Source organism: Bufo bufo, chromosome 2 (assembly GCF_905171765.1).
Source record: "Bufo bufo chromosome 2, aBufBuf1.1, whole genome shotgun sequence".
Classification (NCBI taxonomy): domain Eukaryota; kingdom Metazoa; phylum Chordata; class Amphibia; order Anura; family Bufonidae; genus Bufo; species Bufo bufo.
The window spans coordinates 623,711,260-623,733,105 of NC_053390.1; the positions used below are offsets into that span (position 1 = coordinate 623,711,260).

General features: G+C 45.5%; 1 protein-coding gene across 1 annotated transcript in view; it reads left to right on the top strand.

Annotated features, from left to right (window-relative positions):
• Window positions 1-1,059: 1,059 nt before the first annotated feature.
• PCDH10 (protocadherin 10) overlaps window positions 1,060-21,846 on the top strand; it is a 66,050-nt gene continuing 45,263 nt past the window's right edge. The window contains exons 1-3 of the mRNA XM_040418448.1: window positions 1,060-3,832; window positions 4,800-4,858; window positions 5,893-5,999. Coding sequence (XP_040274382.1) covers window positions 1,334-3,832; window positions 4,800-4,858; window positions 5,893-5,999 — 2,665 coding nt within the window. The 5' untranslated portion in view covers window positions 1,060-1,333. The remainder of the gene's footprint in view (window positions 3,833-4,799; window positions 4,859-5,892; window positions 6,000-21,846) is intronic.

The following is a 21,846-nucleotide window of genomic DNA, read 5'->3' on the forward strand; positions in this document are numbered from 1 at the left end:
TACCTTGCAGATCTCCTTATCACATCTATCTAGCGCGCTATGACTGTTAGCTCTGCTACATCTGTACCTTGCAGATCTCCTTATCACATCTAGCTAGCGCGCTATGACTTTGACTGTTAGCTCTGCTACATCTGTACCTTGCGGATCTCCTTATCACATCTAGCTAGCGCGCTATGACTATGACTGTTAGCTCTGCTACATCTGTACCTTGCGGACCTTCCCCGCCGACTATTTCGCCTTATGGCAAAAAGCACAAACAATTTCCCGCGTGCCCGCGCTTCCATCCGTGTGGTTTGCGTAAGCGCAGCACATGGGCCTGCGCCTATTTTCTGATGTTAGGACAGACATTTATTTGGTGGTTTTTCCATCGTGCCGCCAATTCGTTAATAAATGTGCTGCACGGCGTACACGTCGGAAGCGCCTTCTTCGTGAAAGGGCGACGCGTTATTTGGTGGCACGTGTACACATAGCTCTGCCATGTTTTGAGGCGGAAAGGGGCCACCTCACGGACGAGGGGCATTTTGTTGGTGGGCGCTTCATTCTATCCTTTATCACACAGTCCGAGGAAGGCGGCGACTTCTACCCGCAGGCTACAGAAGTGTTCATTACCAGGCTGCTGAGTGCCAGCTCTGCCCATCTCCTCACCCAGACAGGGAGGACACTGACCAGCGGCTCCATCTCCTCACGAAGCTCTGAGGTCACAGAAACCTGCCTGCCGAGCCCCCTCCTCCCCCTCACCTTCACTTCACATAATAAACAGAGGGCGCCCGTCCTAACAAATGAGAGCACACTGAATCTATATATACAGTATGCGCAGATATATACATAGCAGCCCTGAAGGCTCAGCCAAGGCTGTGAGGAGACGACGGAGAAGCGCGCAGCCCCTGCTCCCCTCACACACTCCCGCCTCCACATGACGCCCCTGTGCTAATAGATTGACGTCCCTGTCAGGCCCCGCCCCTCCCTGCCTTTCCTGGGCTCCTATTGGTTGGCAGGAGGAGGGCGCTGCGCAAAAACACCTAGGCTGGGAGCCGGGAGCTCAGACAGTGGCAGCAGAGCAGCCCGGGAAGTCCCAGCACTGTGGAGCATCACTATGGGATGTGTACAGGAGATGAAGTGACAGTGCTGTGTGCAGTCCTGATGGGTGTAGCAGCTGGGAATGACTAGCCTCCATCCCTGACCTGGGACTGCTTGGGATTTATCCACAGAGGAGTAGAGGGGATTATTGGACTGATGAGGGGATCGCCTGGGTGCAAGGAATAACACAAGTGCACTTTTCTCCTCTTTTTCTTTTCTATTTTTGTACCTTTGCTCTCTTCTTGTCTTGTTGGAGATGATTGTTTTATTTCTACTGGCGTGCGTGGTGGATGGTGTGCTTTCCCAGCTAGCCTACAAGGTGCAGGAGGAGAGGGACCATGGTACTTTCGTGGGGAATATCGCTGAGGATTTGGGCTTGGACATTACAAAACTCTCCAGTCGCAGGTTTCAGTCGGCCCCCAACTCCAGGAGCCCTTACCTGGAGCTGAACCTGGAGAATGGAATCCTGTATGTCAAGGAGAAGATCGACAGGGAGCTGATCTGCAAGCAGAACCCCTCCTGCCTGCTCCACCTGGAGGTCTTCTTGGAGAACCCCTTAGAATTCTTCCGGGTGGAGATTGAGGTGCTGGACATCAATGACAACCCCCCGACCTTCCCGGAGTCTGACATCCAGGTGGAGATCTCGGAGAGCGCCACCCTGGGCACCCGCTTCCCGCTGGAGAGCGCCTACGACCCAGACGTGGGCAACAACTCCCTCCGCACCTACGAGATGACCACCAACAGCTTCTTCACCCTGGACGTGCAAACCCAGGGAGATGGCAACAAGTTTGCCGAGCTGGTGCTGAAGAAGCAGCTGGATCGAGAGCAACAAGCCCTGCACAGGTACGTGCTAACTGCCATGGACGGGGGCATCCCCCAGAGGACGGGCACTGCCCTCCTCACCATCAAAGTGCTGGACTCCAACGACAACGTGCCTGTCTTCGATCAGCCGGTGTACACCGTGTCCATGCCCGAGAACTCGCCCCCTGGCACCCTGGTCCTACAGCTCAATGCCACCGACCAGGATGAAGGTCAAAACGGGGAGGTGGTGTACTCCTTCAGCAGCCACAACTCGCCCCGGGTCCGAGAGGTCTTCAGCGTGGACTCCAGGACTGGTCGCATGGAGATCGCCGGGGAGCTGGACTATGAGGACAGCAACATGTACCAGGTCTACGTCCAAGCCAAGGACCTGGGGCCGAACGCGGTGCCGGCCCATTGCAAGGTGATGGTCAAGGTGCTGGACCTCAACGACAACGCGCCAGAGATCAGCTTCAGCACCGTCAAGGAGTCGGTGAGCGAGGGCGCCCCCCCGGGCACGGTGGTGGCACTCTTCAGCGTCACCGACAAGGACTCGGAGGAGAACGGGCAGATCCACTGCGAGATCCTTGGGGAAGTGCCCTTCAGGCTCAAGTTGTCCTACAAGAACTACTACACCATCGTGACCGACGGCACCCTGGACCGGGAGCTTGTGCCTTCCTACACGGTGACGGTGCTGGCCAGGGACCGGGGCAGCCCTCCCCTCAGCTCCACCAGGTCCATCCAGGTGCAGGTGGCCGATGTCAACGACAACGCGCCCAGGTTCTCCCAGGCGGTGTACAACGTGTATGTGACGGAGAACAACGTGCCGGGGGCGTACATCTCCGCCGTGAGTGCCACCGACAGAGACGACGAGGAGAACGCTCAGGTGTCCTACAACATCCTGGAGTGTGACATCCAGGGCATGTCCGTCTTCACCTACGTGTCCATCAACTCCGAGAACGGCTACCTCTACGCCCTGCGCACCTTTGACTACGAGCAGCTCAAGGACTTCAGCTTCATGGTGGAGGCTCGAGATGGTGGCAGCCCACCTCTGACCAGCAACGCCACGGTCAACATCGTGATCGTGGACCAGAACGACAACGCGCCTTCCATCATCTCCCCCCACGGCAGGAACGGGACGGCCAAGGAGCTGCTGCCCAGGACTGCAGAGCCGGGCTACCTGTTCACCCGGGTGGTGGCTGTGGACCTGGATGAAGGCGAGAACGCCCGCCTGACCTACAGCATTCTCAGAGGCAACGACATGAGTTTGTTCCGCATGGACTGGAGGACAGGAGAGCTAAGGACAGCAAGGAAAATCACGAGTAAGAGAGACCCCCACAGACCATTCGAGTTAGTGGTGGAGGTTCGGGACCATGGACAGCCACCCCTGTCTTCTACTGCACTCATTCAGGTGGAGATTGTGGACAGCACTGTAGAGAAACTGAATGAGAACCACCGCTCCAGTAGATCCAATGACACAGCCTTAGACCTCACCCTCATCCTCATCATTGCCCTGGGCTCTGTCTCCTTCATCTTCCTGCTAGCTATGATAGTGCTAGCCATCAGGTGCCAGAAGGAGAAGAAACTCAACATCTACAGCTGCCTGGCCAGTGACTGCTGTGTGTGCTGCTGCTCTTGTTGTAGCAGACAAGCCAGAGCTCGCAAGAAAAAGCTCAGCAAGTCAGACATCATGTTGGTACAAAGCTCTAATGTGCCCACTGCTACCCAGGTGCCAGTGGAGGAGTCTGGTAGCTTTGGGTCTCACCATCATAACCAGAATTACTGCTATCAGGTCTGCCTGACCCCGGAGTCTGCTAAAACGGACCTAATGTTCCTCAAGCCTTGCAGCCCTTCCAGGAGCACAGATGCAGAGCACAACCCTTGTGGGGCTATAGTGACAGGCTATGCTGACCAGCAGCCTGATATCATCTCCAATGGCAGCATCTTGTCCAGTGAGGTAAGGCACCCACTTGTCTATTGATGTCACGTCCAGTTCTGCTGCACTCATTCCTTTCCAGCTAAATAGGCTAACATCATGAAGAACTTTTCCCTTGTAACCAGATGTTGCTGATCCCTTGTTATCTGCAAATCCCCTTCCACGCACATTTAGCCACATGAAATCTTCTCTATCTCCATGTCCTTCTGCATCATCTGCTTTCCGCCTATTTCTAAAGAACCCAGTTGTTCCATCCCCTGCCCATCATGTACTTTCCTGTATTGATTTATGCTAGAAATCCCGCAGTGCCAATCCATAGTAATGGATTTTAATTTCCAATATTATCTTCCTCATTTTTATAATACACTTGGTAACCATATATGGAACATTGGAGGTGGCAGGCTGAATCCCATTCTTCCATTTAGGTATTAGAATTCCCTTAGAAAACTGTTGCAGCCTGTAGCCCACACTGCCTGAATGTGAATGAGGCCAGACTGGAGAGATTCTCCTGCATAGAGCGCTTTTCGCCAAATAAAATGTCGGCCTGTTTAGCTGGTATGAGCTCCACTTGTTTGAGATGACCCTGATGAAATCCCAGTGAGATGTCCTACATTAGTAGATCACGGAAAATGAGCGTGCCCAATGAAATGCTCCATACATAAGCTCTATCACTTTAATGCATGTGTTAAATCGGGGGGGCTGCCTGGATACAATGAGCAAAGAACACATCCATTTAGCATTTGGCAACCCTTCATGCATAACAAACATGTGGATCCTTGTACAGAATGTCCTCCAAGAAAGGCTGTCACGTCTTGTGGTAGAGAGGGTGCCCTTTTATGTCAGGATATGTTCTCATGTACTCTCAATATTTGATGTGTTCCCGGGCAGCTCTGCATGCACATTTCATCTATCAGCCTGGTAGCTCTCCGCTCTTTCATGTTCCTTGCAGTGACATTTAGAGTCCAATTGTCTTTCATTTCTTTTTTAGAATAAACACCAACGCACTGAACTCAGTTATCTAGTTGACAGACCACGACGGGTAAACAGGTATGATCTGCGCTTGGACATCTCCTTTATTTCTTCCTCTTTAACTTCAGTCCTAGAAAGGAAACTTTTATTGTAGAAGGGCTGGTTCATGGAGATATGTGTCTTCTATGTTCTTGTAGAAGGGCTGGTTCATGGAGATATGTGTCTTCTATGTTCTAGAAGGGCTGGTTCATGGAGATATGTTTTCTTCTATGTTCTTGTAGAAGGGCTGGTTCATGGAGATATGTGTCTTCTATGTTCTTGTAGAAGGGCTGGTACATGGAGATATGTGTCTTCTATGTTCTAGAAGGGCTGGTTCATGGAGATATGTGTCTTCTATGTTCTAGAAGGGCTGGTTCATGGAGATATGTGTCTTCTATGTTCTAGAAGGGCTGGTTCATGGACATATGTGTCTTCTATGTTCTTGTAGAAGGGCTGGTTCATGGAGATATGTGTCTTCTATGTTCTAGAAGGGCTGGTTCATGGACATATGTGTCTTCTATGTTCTAGTAGAAGGGCTGGTTCGTGGAGATATGTGTCTTCTATGTTCTAGAAGGGCTGGTTAATGGAGATATGTGTCTTCTATGTTCTAGAAGGGCTGGTTCATGGAGATATGTGTCTTCTGTGTTCTAGAAGGGCTGGTTAATGGAGATATATGTGTCTTCTATGTTCTAGAAGGGCTGGTTCATGGACATATGTGTCTTCTATGTTCTTGTAGAAGGGCTGGTTCATGGAGATATGTGTCTTCTATGTTCTAGAAGGGCTGGTTCATGGAGATATGTGTCTTCTATGTTCTAGAAGGGCTGGTTCATGGAGATTTGTGTCTTTTATGTTCTAGAAGGTAGTTCCTATGTATCACAGGAAGGATGCCATGTGAAATGTATTATTCTTGGCATTACTGTGCCAACACCTGCCCTTCTGTGTGTAATACTGCTGAGGGGAGCACATACTGGAGTTATACAGCTATGTATTGCAGCTCCCACTGTGTCCATAGGATGGCAGAAGAATATTTGATTTTCTATTTCTCCTCAATACTGTGCTGTTTGTATTTGCAGCTCTGCCTTCCAGGAAGCAGACATAGTAAGCTCTAAGGATAGTGGGCATGGAGACAGTGAGCAAGGAGACAGTGATCATGACGCCACTAATCGAGGTCAATCCTCTGGTAAGTCTGATGAGAGCAGGAATCCAAATTGCTTCTTTATCCCCTTAGTGACAAGGGCTGCAATCCCAAAATACCTTATATCATATGCCAATCCAAATGTGACAAGTAAGTGGAGAACCCTGTCATTCATGCATGTGACGCCTAATGGGAATACCAAGTATGATCAATGTGACTTTTCTGATAGCAAAGAGTAACGGATTCCAGAGAGGACTCCACGTTGTTTAACACCTCAGGATCTAATGGTTTGAAATTGCAGGAAAATGTGACTTGTGATGATGACAGATAATGAACATATGGGACTGGTATTAGAGAGAGAGAGCTGCAAGGCGTACAGTGCCCGGAATATTCCCGTAGTTCTCCCTTTTAGGTTCCCTAAAGCTCTGTCCTCTCCACAAAACACAAAATGGTACAGAGGTCAACACCGACAGGAACACACAGCTGCATCTTAGGTGAGGAGATGAGAAAGACATTGGTGAAAGAGATCTCAATACATTTTAGGAAAGAAAGAAAAAGAAGAATGAAAGAGAAAAAAAAAGAAAGAAAGAATACAGATGGACAATATGTAGGTAGATAAATAGATAATAGATAGATGTAAATTGCTAGATATATAATAGATAGATGTAAATTGATAGATATATAATAGATAGATACAGACAGACAGGTAGATAGATGGTAGATGGATAGACAGATAAAGAGAGGCAGAAAGTCAGAGATAGATAATGATTGACAGATAGATAATAAAAAGTAGATAGAAAGAAAGAAAAATAGATAAAGTCAGGCAGAAATACAGACATAGATAGATAGATAGAGCTGGGAAGTGCTGTGGAATTTTTTCTTTTATATTATTTGGAGGTTGAATCGCTTCCATAACCACTGGCACCCGCTACAATACTATATGCTGTGCTGCTCACGTTTCTTCATTTGAGATAGATAATAGATAGATAATAGATAGATAGATAGATAGATAATAGATAGATAGATAGATAGATAGATAATTGATAGATATATAGATAATAAGAGATAGATAATAAATAGTTGATAGATAGATGATTGATAGATAGTAGATAGATAAATAGATAGATAACAGATAGATAATAGATAGATAGATAGATAGATAGATAGATATTGGATAGATAGATAGATAATAGATACATAATTAGATAGATAGATAGATATATAGATAATAGATAAATAATTAGATAGATAGATAGATAGATAGATATATACGGTAGATAATAGATAAATAATTAGATAGATAGATACAGAGATAGATATATAGATAATAGATAAATAATTAGATAGAGAGATAGATATATAGATAATAGATAAATAATTAGATAGATAGATAGATAGATAGATAATAGATAAATAATTAGATAGATAGATACAGAGATAGATATATAGATAATAGATAAATAATTAGATAGAGAGATAGATATATAGATAATAGATAAATAATTAGATAGATAGATAGATATATAGATAATAGATAAATAATTAGATAGATAGATAGATAGATGGATAGATAGATAATAGATAGATGGATAACGGATAGATAGATAATAGATAGATGGATAACGGATAGATAGATAGATAGATAGATAGATACAGAGATAGATATATAGATAATAGATAAATAATTAGATAGATAGATAGATGGATAGATAGATAATAGATAGATATATGGATAGATAGATAATAGATAGATGGATAACGGATAGATAGATAGATAGATAGATAGATAGATAGATATAGATCGAGGAGTTGCCAGGTTGGCAGCACAGCAACATATCATTTTGGGGTCATGTAGAAGACAATGGCCGCCCCCTTTGTCCGCCCGCTGTGCAGCATTACTGTGGAAGCCCCACTCCCATGATTGTGAATAGATGCCATAATTGAGGGCACCGTCTATAGAAATGCCCTCCCAGCTGTCTGCGTGCTCGGAGTGCAGTGATATCCACACCATTGCTGGTGAGCAGACACCAGGCAGACGTTGCTGGAGATATCGGAGCCCCTGCCTTGGCCTTTGCTGCATTGTATGGGAAACCCTTTCAATCCTCCCGTCATTAATATGCAGGCCTAATGAGAGTTCAGGAGAGCCAAGAATCCCTGGAGGTCGCGGCTCCTTGTGGGACTTCATGCTAAGTGAACAGAGCGTCTATTTAATGTCTGGGAACCCGCACACTGAGGGAGGCTTGCCAGAAGTTTACATTCAGCACAAGGAGCCCTTTCTTCCCCTATATGTGGGGCTGGGATTTATTGTTGTCCTGACTTAAAGAGATCTGTCCCGACCTACTTTATTATAAAGCGGACATTAATGTCAGCGTGTGAATGGCGGGCACAGACAGGGCTCCCACTTTGTTGGTTTTTTTTCTCAGGTTTTCAAAGCTGCTAACCCAGTGAAGATTACCGGCATAATGGCTTGTAATGAGGCAGCGCCGAATATTTCATTGGCATCTGTTATGCAAATCGCCAATACTCAGACAATATATGCGTTTGACTAATTAAAATAAAAAATGTAATTAGACTTATACAAGTCTGGCCCCCAGATGCCACAATAGGCAACAAGTCATTGTACAGGTAGTGCCTAGGAATACCGGCCCCCTGTACACAGAACACGGAGACAGTCCGCTCTCTAATAATAGGAATACCGGCCTCCTGTACACAGAACACGGAGACAGTCCGCTCTCTAATAATAGGAATACCGGCCTCCTGTACACAGAACACGGAGACAGTCCGCTCTCTAATAATAGGAATACCGGCCTCCTGTACACAGAACACGGAGACAGTCAGTAGATAGTGTCCGCTCTCTAATAATAGGAATACCGGCCCCCTGTACACAGAACACGGAGACAGTCAGTAGATAGTGTCCGCTCTCTAATAATAGGAATACCGGCCTCCTGTACACAGAACACGGAGACAGTCCGCTCTCTAATAATAGGAATACCGGCCCCCTGTACACAGAACACGGAGACAGTCAGTAGATAGTGTCCGCTCTCTAATAATAGGAATACCGGCCCCCTGTACACAGAACACGGAGACAGTCAGTAGATAGTGTCCGCTCTCTAATAATAGGAATACCGGCCCCCTGTACACAGAACACGGAGACAGTCAGTAGATAGTGTCCGCTCTCTAATAATAGGAATACCGGCCCCCTGTACACAGAACACGGAGACAGTCAGTAGATAGTGTCCGCTCTCTAATATTAGGAATACCGGCCTCCTGTACACAGAACACGGAGACAGTCAGTAGATAGTGTCCGCTCTCTAATAATAGGAATACCGGCCTCCTGTACACAGAACACGGAGACAGTCAGTAGATAGTGTCCGCTCTCTAATAATAGGAATACCGGCCCCTGTACACAGAACACGGAGACAGTCAGTAGATAGTGTCCGCTCTCTAATATTAGGAATACCGGCCCCCTGTACACAGAACACGGAGACAGTCAGTAGATAGTGTCCGCTCTCTAATAATAGGAATACCGGCCCCTGTACACAGAACACGGAGACAGTCAGTAGATAGTGTCCACTCTCTAATAATAGGAATACCGGCCCCCTGTACACAGAACACGGAGACAGTCAGTAGATAGTGTCCGCTCTCTAATAATAGGAATACCGGCCCCCTGTACACAGAACACGGAGACAGTCAGTAGATAGTGTCCGCTCTCTAATAATAGGAATACCGGCCCCTGTACACAGAACACGGAGACAGTCAGTAGATAGTGTCCACTCTCTAATAATAGGAATACCGGCCCCCTGTACACAGAACACGGAGACAGTCAGTAGATAGTGTCCGCTCTCTAATAATAGGAATACCGGCCCCCTGTACACAGAACACGGAGACAGTCAGTAGATAGTGTCCGCTCTCTAATAATAGGAATACCGGCCTCCTGTACACAGAACACGGAGACAGTCAGTAGATAGTGTCCGCTCTCTAATAATAGGAATACCGGCCACCTGTACACAGAACACGGAGACAGTCAGTAGATAGTGTCCGCTCTCTAATATTAGGAATACCGGCCTCCTGTACACAGAACACGGAGACAGTCAGTAGATAGTGTCCGCTCTCTAATAATAGGAATACCGGCCCCCTGTACACAGAACACGGAGACAGTCAGTAGATAGTGTCCGCTCTCTAATAATAGGAATACCGGCCCCCTGTACACAGAACACGGAGACAGTCAGTAGATAGTGTCCACTCTCTAATAATAGGAATACCGGCCTCCTGTACACAGAACACGGAGACAGTCAGTAGATAGTGTCCGCTCTCTAATAATAGGAATACCGGCCTCCTGTACACAGAACACGGAGACAGTCAGTAGATAGTGTCCGCTCTCTAATATTAGGAATACCGGCCTCCTGTACACAGAACAAGGAGACAGTCAGTAGATAGTGTCCGCTCTCTAATAATAGGAATACCGGCCCCCTGTACACAGAACACGGAGACAGTCAGTAGATAGTGTCCGCTCTCTAATAATAGGAATACCGGCCCCCTGTACACAGAACACGGAGACAGTCAGTAGATAGTGTCCGCTCTCTAATAATAGGAATACCGGCCTCCTGTACACAGAACACGGAGACAGTCAGTAGATAGTGTCCGCTCTCTAATAATAGGAATACCGGCCTCCTGTACACAGAACACGGAGACAGTCCGCTCTCTAATAATAGGAATACCGGCCTCCTGTACACAGAACACGGAGACAGTCAGTAGATAGTGTCCGCTCTCTAATAATAGGAATACCGGCCTCCTGTACACAGAACACGGAGACAGTCAGTAGATAGTGTCCGCTCTCTAATAATAGGAATACCGGCCTCCTGTACACAGAACACGGAGACAGTCCGCTCTCTAATAATAGGAATACCGGCCTCCTGTACACAGAACACGGAGACAGTCAGTAGATAGTGTCCGCTCTCTAATAATAGGAATACCGGCCTCCTGTACACAGAACACGGAGACAGTCAGTAGATAGTGTCCACTCTCTAATAATAGGAATACCGGCCCCCTGTACACAGAACACGGAGACAGTCAGTAGATAGTGTCCGCTCTCTAATATTAGGAATACCGGCCTCCTGTACACAGAACACGGAGACAGTCAGTAGATAGTGTCCGCTCTCTAATATTAGGAATACCGGCCTCCTGTACACAGAACAAGGAGACAGTCAGTAGATAGTGTCCGCTCTCTAATAATAGGAATACCGGCCCCCTGTACACAGAACACGGAGACAGTCAGTAGATAGTGTCCGCTCTCTAATAATAGGAATACCGGCCCCCTGTACACAGAACACGGAGACAGTCAGTAGATAGTGTCCGCTCTCTAATAATAGGAATACCGGCCTCCTGTACACAGAACACGGAGACAGTCAGTAGATAGTGTCCGCTCTCTAATAATAGGAATACCGGCCTCCTGTACACAGAACACGGAGACAGTCCGCTCTCTAATAATAGGAATACCGGCCTCCTGTACACAGAACACGGAGACAGTCAGTAGATAGTGTCCGCTCTCTAATATTAGGAATACCGGCCTCCTGTACACAGAACAAGGAGACAGTCAGTAGATAGTGTCCGCTCTCTAATAATAGGAATACCGGCCCCCTGTACACAGAACACGGAGACAGTCAGTAGATAGTGTCCGCTCTCTAATAATAGGAATACCGGCCCCCTGTACACAGAACACGGAGACAGTCAGTAGATAGTGTCCGCTCTCTAATAATAGGAATACCGGCCTCCTGTACACAGAACACGGAGACAGTCAGTAGATAGTGTCCGCTCTCTAATAATAGGAATACCGGCCTCCTGTACACAGAACACGGAGACAGTCCGCTCTCTAATAATAGGAATACCGGCCTCCTGTACACAGAACACGGAGACAGTCAGTAGATAGTGTCCGCTCTCTAATAATAGGAATACCGGCCTCCTGTACACAGAACACGGAGACAGTCAGTAGATAGTGTCCGCTCTCTAATAATAGGAATACCGGCCTCCTGTACACAGAACACGGAGACAGTCCGCTCTCTAATAATAGGAATACCGGCCTCCTGTACACAGAACACGGAGACAGTCAGTAGATAGTGTCCGCTCTCTAATAATAGGAATACCGGCCTCCTGTACACAGAACACGGAGACAGTCAGTAGATAGTGTCCACTCTCTAATAATAGGAATACCGGCCCCCTGTACACAGAACACGGAGACAGTCAGTAGATAGTGTCCGCTCTCTAATATTAGGAATACCGGCCTCCTGTACCCAGAACACGGAGACAGTCAGTAGATAGTGTCCGCTCTCTAATAATAGGAATACCGGCCCCCTGTACACAGAACACGGAGACAGTCAGTAGATAGTGTCCGCTCTCTAATAATAGGAATACCGGCCCCCTGTACACAGAACACGGAGACAGTCAGTAGATAGTGTCCGCTCTCTAATAATAGGAATACCGGCCTCCTGTACACAGAACACGGAGACAGTCCGCTCTCTAATAATAGGAATACCGGCCTCCTGTACACAGAACACGGAGACAGTCAGTAGATAGTGTCCGCTCTCTAATATTAGGAATACCGGCCTCCTGTACACAGAACAAGGAGACAGTCAGTAGATAGTGTCCGCTCTCTAATAATAGGAATACCGGCCCCCTGTACACAGAACACGGAGACAGTCAGTAGATAGTGTCCGCTCTCTAATAATAGGAATACCGGCCCCCTGTACACAGAACACGGAGACAGTCAGTAGATAGTGTCCGCTCTCTAATAATAGGAATACTGGCCTCCTGTACACAGAACACGGAGACAGTCAGTAGATAGTGTCCGCTCTCTAATAATAGGAATACCGGCCTCCTGTACACAGAACACGGAGACAGTCCGCTCTCTAATAATAGGAATACCGGCCTCCTGTACACAGAACACGGAGACAGTCAGTAGATAGTGTCCGCTCTCTAATAATAGGAATACCGGCCTCCTGTACACAGAACACGGAGACAGTCAGTAGATAGTGTCCGCTCTCTAATAATAGGAATACCGGCCTCCTGTACACAGAACACGGAGACAGTCCGCTCTCTAATAATAGGAATACCGGCCTCCTGTACACAGAACACGGAGACAGTCAGTAGATAGTGTCCGCTCTCTAATAATAGGAATACCGGCCTCCTGTACACAGAACACGGAGACAGTCAGTAGATAGTGTCCACTCTCTAATAATAGGAATACCGGCCCCCTGTACACAGAACACGGAGACAGTCAGTAGATAGTGTCCGCTCTCTAATATTAGGAATACCGGCCTCCTGTACACAGAACACGGAGACAGTCAGTAGATAGTGTCCGCTCTCTAATATTAGGAATACCGGCCTCCTGTACACAGAACAAGGAGACAGTCAGTAGATAGTGTCCGCTCTCTAATAATAGGAATACCGGCCCCCTTTACACAGAACACGGAGACAGTCAGTAGATAGTGTCCGCTCTCTAATAATAGGAATACCGGCCCCCTGTACACAGAACACGGAGACAGTCAGTAGATAGTGTCCGCTCTCTAATAATAGGAATACCGGCCTCCTGTACACAGAACACGGAGACAGTCAGTAGATAGTGTCCGCTCTCTAATAATAGGAATACCGGCCTCCTGTACACAGAACACGGAGACAGTCCGCTCTCTAATAATAGGAATACCGGCCTCCTGTACACAGAACACGGAGACAGTCAGTAGATAGTGTCCGCTCTCTAATAATAGGAATACCGGCCCCCTGTACACAGAACACGGAGACAGTCAGTAGATAGTGTCTGCTCTCTAATATTAGGAATACCGGCCTCCTGTACACAGAACACGGAGACAGTCAGTAGATAGTGTCCGCTCTCTAATAATAGGAATACCGGCCCCCTGTACACAGAACACGGAGACAGTCAGTAGATAGTGTCCGCTCTCTAATAATAGGAATACCGGCATCCTGCACACAGAACACGGAGACAGTCCGCTCTCTAATAATAGGAATACCGGCCCCCTGTACACAGAACACGGAGACAGTCAGTAGATAGTGTCCGCTCTCTAATAATACGAATACCGGCCCCCTGTACACAGAACACGGAGACAGTCAGTAGATAGTGTCCGCTCTCTAATAATAGGAATACCGGCCCCCTGTACACAGAACACAGAGACAGTCAGTAGATAGTGTCCGCTCTCTAATAATAGGAATACCGGCCCCCTGTACACAGAACACGGAGACAGTCAGTAGATAGTGTCCGCTCTCTAATAATAGGAATACCGGCCCCCTGTACACAGAACACGGAGACAGTCAGTAGATAGTGTCCGCTCTCTAATAATAGAAATTCCGGCCCCCTGTAAACAGAACACGGAGACAGTCAGTAGATAGTGTCCGCTCTCTAATAATAGGAATACCGGCCCCCTGTACACAGAACACGGAGACAGTCAGTATATAGTGTCCGCTCTCTAATAATAGGAATACCGGCCCCCTGTACACAGAACACGGAGACAGTCAGTAGATAGTGTCCGCTCTCTAATAATAGGAATACCGGCCCCCTGTACACAGAACACGGAGATAGTCAGTAGATAGTGTCCGCTCTCTAATAATAGGAATACCGGCCCCCTGTACACAGAACACGGAGACAGTCAGTAGATAGTGTCCGCTCTCTAATAATAGGAATACCGGCCCCCTGTACACATAACACGGAGACAGTCAGTAGATAGTGTCCGCTCTCTAATAATAGGAATACCGGCCCCCTGTACACAGAACAGGGAGACAGTCAGTAGATAGTGTCCGCTCTCTAATAATAGGAATACCGGCCCCCTGTACACAGAACACAGAGACAGTCAGTAGATAGTGTCCGCTCTCTAATAATAGGAATACCGGCCCCCTGTACACAGAACAGGGAGACAGTCAGTAGATAGTGTCCGCTCTCTAATAATAGGAATACCGGCCCCCTGTACACAGAACACGGAGACAGTCAGTAGATAGTGTCCGCTCTCTAATAATAGGAATACCGGCCCCCTGTACACAGAACACGGAGACAGTCAGTAGATAGTGTCCGCTCTCTAATAATAGGAATACCGGCCCCCTGTACACAGAACACGGAGACAGTCAGTAGATAGTGTCCGCTCTCTAATAATAGGAATACCGGCCCCCTGTACTCAGAACACGGAGACAGTCAGTAGATAGTGTCCGCTCTCTAGTAATAGGAATACCGGCCCCCTGTACACAGAACACGGAGACAGTCAGTAGATAGTGTCCGCTCTATAATAATAGGAATACCGACCCCCTGTACACAGAACACAGAGACAGTCAGTAGATAGTGTCCGCTCTCTAATAATAGGAATACCGGCCCCCTGTACACAGAACACGGAGACAGTCAGTAGATAGTGTCCGCTCTCTAATAATAGGAATACCGGCCTCCTGTACACAGAACACGGAGACAGTCAGTAGATAGTGTCCGCTCTCTAATAATAGGAATACCGGCCTCCTGTACACAGAACACGGAGACAGTCAGTAGATAGTGTCCGCTCTCTAATAATAGGAATACCGGCCCCCTGTACACAGAACACGGAGACAGTCAGTAGATAGTGTCCGCTCTCTAATAATAGGAATACCGGCATCCTGTACACAGAACACGGAGACAGTCAGTAGATAGTGTCTGCTCTCTATAATAGGAATACCGGCCTCCTGTACACAGAACACGGAGACAGTCAGTAGATAGTGTCCGCTCTCTAATATTAGGAATACCGGCCCCCTGTACACAGAACACGGAGACAGTCAGTAGATAGTGTCCGCTCTCTAATAATAGGAATACCGGCCTCCTGTACACAGAACACGGAGACAGTCAGTAGATAGTGTCCGCTCTCTAATAATAGGAATACCGGCCCCCTGTACACAGAACACGGAGACAGTCAGTAGATAGTGTCTACTCTCTAATATTAGGAATACCGGCCTCCTGTACACAGAACACGGAGACAGTCAGTAGATAGGGTCCGCTCTCTAATAATAGGAATACCGGCCCCCTGTACACAGAACACGGAGACAGTCAGTAGATAGTGTCCGCTCTCTAATATTAGGAATACCGGCCTCCTGTACACAGAACACGGAGACAGTCAGTAGATAGTGTCCGCTCTCTAATAATAGGAATACCGGCCCCCTGTACACAGAACACGGAGACAGTCAGTAGATAGTGTCCGCTCTCTAATATTAGGAATACCGGCCTCCTGTACACAGAACACGGAGACAGTCAGTAGATAGGGTCCGCTCTCTAATAATAGGAATACCGGCCCCCTGTACACAGAACACGGAGACAGTCAGTAGATAGTGTCCGCTCTCTAATATTAGGAATACCGGCCTCCTGTACACAGAACACGGAGACAGTCAGTAGATAGTGTCTGCTCTCTAATAATAGGAATACCGGCCCCCTGTACACAGAACACGTAGACAGTCAGTAGATAGTGTCCGCTCTCTAATAATAGGAATACCGGCCCCCTGTACACAGAACACGGAGACAGTCAGTAGATAGTGTCCGCTCTCTAATATTAGGAATACCGGCCTCCTGTACACAGAACACGGAGACAGTCAGTAGATAGTGTCCGCTCTCTAATAATAGGAATACCGGCCCCCTGTACACAGAACACGGAGACAGTCAGTAGATAGTGTCCGCTCTCTAATAATAAGAATACCGGCCCCCTGTACACAGAACACGGAGACAGTCAGTAGATAGTGTCCGCTCTCTAATAATAGGAATACCGGCCTCCTGTACACAGAACACGGAGACAGTCAGTAGATAGTGTCCGCTCTCTAATAATAGGAATACCGGCCCCCTGTACACAGAACACGGAGACAGTCAGTAGATAGTGTCCGCTCTCTAATAATAGGAATACCGGCCTCCTGTACACAGAACACGGAGACAGTCAGTAGATAGTGTCTGCTCTCTAATATTAGGAATACCGGCCTCCTGTACACAGAACACGGAGACAGTCAGTAGATAGTGTCCGCTCTCTAATAATAGGAATACCGGCCTCCTGTACACAGAACACGGAGACAGTCAGTAGATAGTGTCCGCTCTCTAATAATAGGAATACCGGCCTCCTGTACACAGAACACGGAGACAGTCAGTAGATAGTGTCCGCTCTCTAATAATAGGAATACCGGCCTCCTGTACAAAGAACATGGAGACAGTCAGTAGATAGTGTCCGCTCTCTAATAATAGGAATACCGGCCTCCTGTACACAGAACACGGAGACAGTCAGTAGATAGTGTCCGCTCTCTAATAATAGGAATACCGGCCCCTGTACACAGAACACGGAGACAGTCAGTAGATAGTGTCCGCTCTCTAATAATAGGAATACCGGCCCCCTGTACACAGAACACGGAGACAGTCAGTAGATAGTGTCCGCTCTCTAATAATAGGAATACCGGCCTCCTGTACACAGAACACGGAGACAGTCAGTAGATAGTGTCCGCTCTCTAATAATAGGAATACCGGCCCCCTGTACACAGAACACGGAGACAGTCAGTAGATAGTGTCCGCTCTCTAATAATAGGAATACCGGCCTCCTGTACACAGAACACGGAGACAGTCAGTAGATAGTGTCTGCTCTCTAATAATAGGAATACCGGCCCCATGTACACAGAACACGGAGACAGTCAGTAGATAGTGTCCGCTCTCTAATAATAGGAATACCGGCCTCCTGTACACAGAACACGGAGACAGTCAGTAGATAGTGTCCACTCTCTAATAATAGGAATACCGGCCCCCTGTACACAGAACACGGAGACAGTCAGTAGATAGTGTCCGCTCTCTAATAATAGGAATACCGGCCTCCTGTACACAGAACACGGAGACAGTCAGTAGATAGTGTCCGCTCTCTAATAATAGGAATACCGGCCTCCTGTACACAGAACACGGAGACAGTCAGTAGATAGTGTCCGCTCTCTAATAATAGGAATACCGGCCTCCTGTACACAGAACACGGAGACAGTCAGTAGATAGTGTCCGCTCTCTAATAATAGGAATACCGGCCCCCTGTACACAGAACACGGAGACAGTCAGTAGATAGTGTCCGCTCTCTAATAATAGGAATACCGGCCCCCTGTACACAGAACACGGAGACAGTCAGTAGATAGTGTCCGCTCTCTAATAATAGGAATACCGGCCCCCTGTACACAGAACACGGAGACAGTCAGTAGATAGTGTCCGCTCTCTAATAATAGGAATACCGGCCCCCTGTACACAGAACACGGAGACAGTCAGTAGATAGTGTCCGCTCTCTAATATTAGGAATACCGGCCCCCTGTACATAGAACACGGAGACAGTCAGTAGATAGTGTCCGCTCTCTAATAATAGGAATACCGGCCTCCTGTACACAGAACACGGAGACAGTCAGTAGATAGTGTCCGCTCTCTAATATTAGGAATACCGGCCCCCTGTACATAGAACACGGAGACAGTCAGTAGATAGTGTCCGCTCTCTAATAATAGGAAATAAGACGTAAAGAGAAAAGAACAATTCTCATTAGTCTTTTATACATATATTTACAATACCTTTGTTTCTACATTGTTACAATTCTGAATGCTAATTTCTATCTATCTATTGCTCTTTATCTATCTCCTATTATCTCTCTTTATCTATTATCTATCTATTATATCTATTATCTATCTATCTATTCTATCTATCTAATATCTATCTATCTCCTATTATCTATTTATCCATCAATTATATATCTCTTTATCTATTATATATCTATCTATCTATCTATTATATCTATTATCCATCTAACTATTATCTATCTATCTATCTATCTCTCTATTATCTATCTATCTATCTATTATCTATCTATCTATTATCTATCTATCTATCTGGTCCTATATATGCAATTGTTCTCTGGCCTTCTTGTTTTCGCTTAGAAGAATCCCTTCGGGCCCCTTTTGCGTTATCTCATACTACACGCTGTGTTCTTGGTGTTTTTTTCTGGACAACTGTTTGAACAATTTTCTCTGGCAGTTGTTCTGTATACAGAAGGAGATGTCAAAACGCCACAAAAAGTGCCAAGTGCGTCATCATGCCTCAGAGCTTCATTATGTCACCAGCATTTGTGTCCAGTGTTTCATGTTTCAGATAGATATTGGTTTGTCTGTCTGTATCTATCTATCTATTATCTATCCTTCTATTATCTATCTCTCTATTATCTATCTATCTATCTCTCTATTATCTATCTATCTATCTATTATCTATCCTTCTATTATCTATCTATCTATCTATCTATCTATCTATCTATCTATCTATTATCTATCCTTCTATTATCTATCTATCTATCTATCTATCTATCTATCTATCTATCTATCTATCTATCTATCTATCTCTCTATTATCTATCTATTATCTATCTATTATCTATCTATCTATCTATCTATCTATCTATTATCTATCTATCTATCTATCTATTATCTATCCTTCTATTATCTATCTATCTATCTATCTATCTATCTCTCTATTATCTATCTATCTATTATCTATCTATCTATCTATCTATCTATCTATCTATTATCTATCTATCTCCTACTATCTATCTATCTATCTATCTATCTATCTCCTACTATCTATCTATCTATCTATCTATCTGTTATCTATCTATCTATTATCTATCTATCTATTATCTATCTATCTCCTACTATCTATCTATCTATCTCCTACTATCTATCTATTATCTATATATCTATCTCCTATCTATTATCTATCTATCTCCTACTATCTATCTATCTATTATCTATCTATCTATCTATCTATTATCTATCTATCTAATATCTATCTATCTATCTATCTATCCATCATGTATCTAATATCTATCTATCTAATATCTATCTACCTATCTATCTCCTACTATCTATCTATCTATCTATCTATCTATCTATCTATCTATCTATCTATCATGTATCTATTATCTATCTATCATGTATCTATTATCTATCTATCTCCTACTATCTATCTATCTATTATCTATCTATCTATCTATCTATCTATCTATCTATCTATTATCTATCTATCTATCTATTATCTATCTATCTATTATCTATCTATCTATCTATCTATCTATCTATCTATCTATCTATCTATCTATTATCTATCTATCTATCTATCTATCTATCTATCTATTATCTATCTATCTATCTATTATCTATCTATCTATTATCTATCTATCTATCTATCTATCTATTATCTATCTCCTACTATCTATCTATTATCTATCTATCTATCTGTCTATCTATCTATCTCCTACTATCTATCTATCTATCTATCTATCTATCTCCTACTATCTATCTATCTATCTATCTATCTATCTATTATCTATCTATTATCTATCTATCTGTCTATCTATCTATCTATCTATCTCCTACTATCTATCTATCTATCTATCTATCTATCTATCTATCTATCTATCTATCTATCTATTATCTATCTATCTGCTCCTTCATATACAGTTTCTGGAATTCTTTTTTTCACTAATGAAAAAAACCTAGAAATCCTTTTGCATTTTTCCTGGGGTTTTTAGTGGTGTCTTTTTTTTCTGGACAACTATGTGAATAATTTTCTTTGTCATTTTTTCCGTATACAGGATTAGATGCCAAATGCTTCAGGGGAATATATAATTCATATTTTTTCTGCCATACGAAAGTCATACATTTTGTGGTGGCTGCCATTTTGTCTCATAACTTACAGCTTTTCCCCCTTCTTCGTATCCTTTAACACGTTACATAAAAATGGGCGAGGCATGGGTGGGAGTGGGTGGCCCTAGGCGGGTATATACCAGTATATACGCCTGGAGCACATTACACCGGGTGCGTGGAACCAAAGATGCACCAGACTGAACTCCTCTCCGGTGGTTTGTTATTAAGGCTGGCAGAACTCTGTCAGTCTTAATACATTCCCCCCAAGGAGAGCACTAGGACCAGCAATGGTTGCACAGGGGCCTTCTGCTGTCTATGTACCACCTGCACACTGAAGACTGATTGTTTGTTTTCTGTGAGATGTCAAAGGGAAGCCAAATGGTGCTAAAAAGATGCTGAAAGCCCCTGACTGTAGTCGCCCATTTGGTGCCTTTGTGTGGATTGTTTGGCAGAAAACAGTGAGAGCCATTTGGCTGACCCTGGAGGATGTTGATGATCACATTCCTGGCTGATCATTGATAGGTGGTGAAATAATGGACAGACCATTAGTTCCACAAAATGTAACCTTTCTGTTATGTCCCAGGTGACAAATCTCTAGACTCCAAGCTTCATTTCATTTCGGAAGTGGTGGCTTACAGTTCGCGCGAGTGGCGTTAACCTTGCCAGTCTTCATTTATAGGATGTCTTGGTTTTGGCCACCATGCCGTAAAACGTCTGACTTCTTGTTTCTGCGCCTCCCGTGATATTTGTTCTTAGAATATGCATGCCATGTGTCATCATTGATCTCTGATCGTTTGCTCTTCTTGGCAATTTTATGGTCCATTTAGTGAGTGGACATTAATTTAGAACGTAAGTCTACCTGTAGTCTCTCAATTTCTCTGGCCACTGGTCTAGAGCCATAGTTTAATATGTTCTACACTGCAGCGGGTTATTGAGCAGCACGGTGGGTGATTTTAAATCAGACATGCTTTAAGGCCCGCACACCGCGCGCACGGATCGGGAGATACGGGACTGGCCTGCAGCTATCCCTCCCAGCCGAGGAGGAAACGGCTCTCCGTATAAATACCTTCATCATAATGAAATGATTGAGTTAGACAACTCATTTGGAAATCATTTCGGTTTTTACTCGGCAGCCGATATGCACAGGCTCACACACGGTATTTCCATAATGTGATATTGCAGTTTGTGATTTGCGAGGCCATAAAGCCAT